Source organism: Pteropus vampyrus, unplaced genomic scaffold, assembly GCF_000151845.1.
Source record: "Pteropus vampyrus isolate Shadow unplaced genomic scaffold, Pvam_2.0 Scaffold499, whole genome shotgun sequence".
Taxonomy (NCBI): Eukaryota; Metazoa; Chordata; class Mammalia; order Chiroptera; family Pteropodidae; genus Pteropus; species Pteropus vampyrus.
In genome coordinates, this window is record NW_011889280.1 from 184705 (window position 1) to 190720 (window position 6016).

General features: G+C 58.1%; 1 protein-coding gene across 1 annotated transcript in view; it reads left to right on the forward strand.

The window, feature by feature from the left end:
- Positions 1–657: 657 nt before the first annotated feature.
- The window catches only part of LOC105307463, a gene marked incomplete at its 5' end in the record, with an annotated part of 49416 nt that continues 44057 nt past the window's right edge, over positions 658–6016 (forward strand). Inside the window, 3 exons of the mRNA XM_023524841.1 lie at positions 658–757; positions 3655–3992; positions 4321–4492. Coding sequence (XP_023380609.1) covers positions 658–757; positions 3655–3992; positions 4321–4492 — 610 coding nt within the window. The remainder of the gene's footprint in view (positions 758–3654; positions 3993–4320; positions 4493–6016) is intronic.

Consider the following 6016-nt stretch of genomic DNA (forward strand, 5'->3'; position numbering starts at 1 on the left):
GCCTCTGGACCCTGCGATGCTTCCGCCTCCCGAACCCCAACACATGCACAACTGGTGCTTTCTGTTCAGGGGGTCCTGGCGCTTCCGACTCGAAGCCTCTGCATCTGGTTTGTTAGATTCTGTTGCAGGTTCTAGTGCTCCCAACCCTGGGGTCACCTGTCCTCAGGCCATCAGGATTCTGTCCCCATGAACGTGGCCGTCCACAGTGGCACCGCTTTAAATTTTGGACTTGCCGGTGCGCGTGTCGGGAGGGGCCTCCGCAGCCATGGTCCGCGGTGTGGGATGCAGCTCTCCAGAGAGGGGAGGGAGGCCTCGGCTTTTCAGGCCCTGTCGCTGTGATCCGAGCCTTGTCCATCCCAGCAGCCTTGGGCAGATCTGGAAGCATCCAGAAGCTTCCTTGTCTTAGTCACGTATTCCAAAGAGCAGTGACAACAGGCTGGCAGGGCTCGGCGGGGATCGGAAACGTTTGGCGAGGGGAAGAATTGCGGAACGAATTCTCGGTTCGCATCGTTTTTTCCTCAGACTTTGTCTGGGCGGCGAGCCATTTAGGAATGTTTGTTAAATGCTTAAAAAAACAGGCGTCGATTTCCCTTTGTTTCCACAGCCAGCATGTGATGCCCTGGTCTTCCATGTACACTAACCATTTCTTTTTCTTTCTGCTTGACAGTGAGTGACCTGCAGGAAGAAGGCAAAAATGCCATCAACTCGCCACTGTCCCCGGCCTCGGTGGATCTTCACCCCGAGGAGACCCTGCTAGGTACGGTGGGTTCCGCCAACTCCCTCTCGTGGGACAGCTGTGCTCCCGTGGCGTTCACTTGGTGTTGGCCACAGAGGGGTGTGATGGTGACGGCTTTTTGATCAGACATCACGGCGGGTGGCATTTGAGAATCTGGGCTCTTAGCTGTGTAGACAAGTCTGCAGGAAACGGCAAGTCGATTTCTCCCTCTCTGATTTAGAAATGTAAGTCTTATTATTGTGTTGGTTTGGCGAGGCCAACAGATCAAGAGATGACTGTCATTTGAGAGACAGTTCGTTATACTCACGGCACCCGCGGTGGGGGAAACGCCATGCCAGGCCAGGTGGGGCCACACGGGGTAGCCCCAGGGTTGGGCGAGAGGCCGAGGGAGTGAGGGGAAGTCTAGGCAGAAGCTTCCTGTGGTTTCCATGGGCAGGAATGGGGCGGGTGGGGTAGGCAGGCTTAGGATCGGCTGCTCTGAATAATTACCGTGGGCTCCTGGCATAGCAGCCATCTTGAGTTGTCTGTATCGGGTCCTGCGGTGATCAGGCAGAGGCTGTCGGCTGAGACCGTCTGAGCCCAGTTATAGAGGTGGCCAGGGTACGAGCTCTGGATGGTTTGTGCGTGAAAGACACTCGCAGGGGCGGGTCTTGGCTCTCTTGGAAATGGCTAGCCCTGGGAGGCGCAGTCTCTACAGGTCCACAAGGCCCCAAGATGTCAAAGCATCAGAAAATAGAGAGAATGGGAAACACGATCATACGCCCCCATCTCTGTGCCAGCTGGAGCTGCCCTAAGGCCTGGGGCTGGCTGGGTGGGACCCGCCAAGTGGGACCCACTTCTTGCGGCCACGTCATAGCTGGCATTAATGAGGTGACAGCCTGGACACATTTTCCTTAAGGTGTGTTTTGGGAGCTGATCAGTCTGGAAGGCAGTTGTGGAGCATTCCATTTATTTCCAAACCCCGGTTCCAAGGGAAGGCCTGACTGACCCTCTGTGGCGGTCTCCATGACAAGACCAGGCCAGCAGCGTTTGCAGAGAAGAAAGGCAAACGCACGTCCAGCCAGGCCGACCCGAAGCCAAGTGCTGGCCACACCCCCTGCGGGCCCGCAGGTGCCGCTGCGGTTCCTACTTCTCCTTGTGGAAGAGCGTGACTCTGCACCGTTGCCATCGTCGATGGTCTTCAGTATGGCCGAAGCTGCCGTCCAGGAGGACGGGCCTGGGTCACTGTCCGAGGGGAAGTTGGGGACCAGCCCGTGGGTCTGGGACTCAGTCTGAGTTAGAGCAGGGCTTCTCTGCCTCGGAACCGTGGGCAGTTGGTACCGGACGAGTCCTCCTTGTGGGGGCCGCCCTGTGCCTTGTGGGCTGTGATTGGCCTCCTGGCCTCTACCCACGAGATGCCGGGAGCACCCCCCCGCCAGCTAGGACAACCAAAAGTGTCTCCAGACACTGCTGCACGTCCTTTGGGGCGGGGTGGGGGACACAGTCACTCCTGGCTGAGAACCCTGCTTTAGACTGACGGGCCTAGAAAGTAGATTCCTCTTCCCGTGTGGCAGGCCGTCATCTCAACCGTGATGTCTTCGACCTGCTTTTCTCTCGGCCCCGACCCTCCTTGTCTCACTCGCTTTCTAAGGAGCTGCTCTTAAGCCTGGCTAGCGACACTCTCCAGTTTGCTTCGTAAGGGTCCATGGGCCCGGACGCTCTCGAGCCCTGGTCAGTGCCTGAAGTTGAGCTCTGAAGGGTGAAGGGCTGGGGAATGGGGAGGGGCTGCCAGACAGGGGGCACCACGAGCCAAGGCCCCATGGCAGGCGGCGGGGAGGCTGGCCGAGGAGCGAGGGGAGGCTGGAAGGGCTGGGGAAACGAGGCTGCAGAGGGCCGCGGAGGCCGCACGGGGGATGCGGACCTCGACCCCAGGAGTAGCCTGGCCAGGGCCATCGCCAGGGACCCTCACGTGGTCGCCTCGTGTGTGTGACCTGGATCATGCCTCTCGAGCGTCCGGTTTGCGTAACTCCAAAGATAGTTTTTCCACTTTGTTGAGTTTTAAAATTTGCTGCTGTGAGGCCAGCGTCCCTCAAAGCCGGCTCATTCCGAGCCACGCGGACAGAGTCCCCAGCTCTGTGGGAGCCTGTCTGGGCCGGGACCCTGGTCTCTGCCACTTCCCGGTCACCTCCTCTTGCATGTCCTACGAGCCTGGCCCCTGCCTGCCGCCCCATGCGGCCTCTTTTGTTTCCTCTTCGTTGGCCGGGTCAGTTCTGTCCCCTGTGGGCCCCTCCCTTGTTGTCACCGTGTCACTCTTTCCGCTGTCCCCCCGTTGTCCATGAATCAAGGCCAGAACACGGAGGGAAGACAAACAGGTAAACAAACAAACAGAAACCGAATACGGATGAACACATTTTGCTGTGAAGCATCGTCTTTTTTCTTCTTTTTTTTTGTTTTTTCTTTCTATTTCTTTGTGTTCTCTACTATTTTACGTAGTGGCGGGCTTTCTCGGTGAATGGCACCTCTTCCCGTGTTTATTAATGGTGGCCGCGGCCAGCTTTTCCCACGGATCCGATTCAGGCCCGTGTACGTGGCTCCGTCCCAGAGATTCTCCCAAAAGATGGGAGTCGGCAAGGGGCGAGGCCGGCAGAATGACAGGAGGTGACCGTGTCCCCTTCAGGAGGAAGCGAAGGTGTCAGGTTGCCCCGTCTGCCTTTGGGGTGGGGGCAGTTACTGTGGTCACCTACCCGCCCCAGGCTGTGTGACTTGATACACAACGGACGTGGGGCCGTTTGGCTCATCCTTGCTGAGGAAATGACGAGGTTCTCTGCTCTCGGCCCATCTCCCCGTTTGTGCAAGGATGCTGGTCCCCACCCCCCGCCCCAGGCCCCGGCGTGCCTGCCGCTCCCGCACACGCTGACCCTGACTTTTGTCCTCGGCAGAGGAGAACGAGGAGCGCACGATGATCGACCCCACCTCCAAGGATGACCCCAGGTTCAAGGAGCTGGTCAAGGTGAGGAGGGGTTTGGTTGGAATGCACCTGTTGGGGCGAAGCTTTCGGGGGTCAGGCTCTCGTGGCAGAAGGAGCAAACCCGGCAGGCTGGTAAAAGGGGCCTCAAGGCTGCGTCAGGTGGAGGGACCTGCGGGTGAGGAGGCTGAAGGGAGCCGTGGAAGGGGTCAAGGTCACAGCGGGGAGCACCTGCCTCCCAGGTGTCCAGCCCCACTGGGGCCTCTAAACCGCCGGCCAATGCTCTGCCCTGGGTGGAAGGACCCACCGGCGTGAACTGTCGCGGGACTTTGAAAATGGGGCGCAGACTCCTTCCAGAGCGTGATGGGGGCTTCAAAGGTGGCTCCGAACCATGGGCACATGTGACCCCTCTGGCCGCTCCTGAGGAGGAACTGTCTGATGCTGGCACCCCTGCTCTGGGCGGACGGTCAGTTTCTGCAGTGGGTACCAGCCCGACAAGAAGATGGCCACATTATTCATGGCCGCAGAGGCCAAGGAAGCCAGGACTGGAGAGCCGGCAGCTGGCTCTGCGGCTTCTCTGTGGCAGCCACGGCAGCTTTTCCTTCCCTGCACGGTCCGTAAGCTCCGGCTTTATTCGTAGCGTTTGTCCCGTCTAAGCGTGGGCGACAGGTGTGACGGCTCCTATCTGAACCACAGTAGGGCTTCGGACAGTCATCCCGAGGAGCAGAGGCCTCTCCCTGTCCATCCGGTGCCCGCTCTGGTGCAGGTGGCCGTGGACATTGCTTTGCTCCCACGGCCCGTGGCCAGCTCAGGTGACTGGGGCTTTTTTTTTTTTTTTAATGACAGTGTGTGTCACAGACAGACCTATTCTACTAAAATGCTTTTTTACAAGTTCGTTTGCCTTAACTGCCGCCGTGGGGCCTGACGAGGCACACAGCTGTGTTTGCACGAGGGCCGATTCAGGGTAAAGAAGACCATTTCAAGGTGCGTCCTTTTAAAAGTGGAAATTGAAAATGTCAGTTTTAGGGCCCACTCCAAAATGTCGAATCTTAGTTTATTTTATTAAGATTTTTTTCCCCTCTGACCATCACTTTGTTATCTTGAACAGAAGAATGTCAGCGAGGAAAGTGACCCTGCCTTTCAGCCACCAGAATGTCATTCACGAGGGACAGTTAAGTTAAGCAGGAGGAGGAGTCTCCTGAATTTGTCAGGGTTCTCCAGAGAAACAGAACCAGGGGCATATGGATCTCTGTCTGTCTGTCTGTCTGTCCATCTCTATTGATCGAGGTTTATGATAAGGAATTGGCTCACATGGCGATGAAGGCCGAGACATCCCATAATCTGTCATCTGCACGGTGGTGCCCCAGAGGGGCTGGTGGTGTAGATCGAAGGCCAGAGAGCTGAGGACGAGAGGTCAGTGTCCCAGCTCATGCACGCAGGCCGAGAGAGGGCGGGTCCATCCTTCTTGTGCCTTTTTGTTCCATCAGTGGGTTGCATGATGTCCCCAAGAGGACCCATGGGTTTGGTGATTCACTAGGGCCCCCAGAACTCACCAAGTGCTGTCATGCCCACCGTTATGGTTCATGTGTACGAGAGGACACGGTTAAAACCAGCCAAAGCGGGAGGCGTAGGGCACAGGGCCCGAGAGGGCACGGAACGCAGGGCATCTAGTTGTCCTCTCCCCAAGGGGTCCTGGCCAGGGTCACTTACCGGTAGCAACGTGACGATATTCGAGGAACAGCCCCAGCCAGGGAAGCTGTTGATCCTTGTGGTCCAAGGTTTTCATTGGGGTGCCATCTTGTAGGCGTGGCTGACGGCCCTCGTGGTCGACCTGTCTCCAGCCTCAAGCTGGAACAGACAGAGCGTGACCCCAAGCCTCCACCCTAAGCCATGTTGGCCCCCTCTGGCCATCCCAAGGCGTCCACATAAACCAAGATGCTTTCATCCAGCAGGCCACTCTGGGGGCTTAGAGGTCACTGCCCGGGGCCCAGACTGCTCTTTGGGCGACATTAGATTCTGCAGGGTGCCTGGCCTCTGCGCCTGCGGCCCCCTGCCTGGAGCAGTGTCCTCCACGTCTCGGTTGTCCCTCGATGCTCCCCCACAGCACCTTCTCCGGCCCCTCCGTCTGCCCATGCCACGTCCCCGCCCCACACGCTTGCCCTGGCTGCATTTCCTCATGAGTTTCTCGCTGCCTGGAACCGTTGTATGTTTACTCGTTGGTTGGGGACTTATTCCTCCCTCTAGAATATAATCCCTGTGCAGTCAGGGACTGACGGCTGAACCCGGAGGCCTGTCCGCACGCAGCTGGCTGAGTCACGCGTGTCGGATGCGTGCGT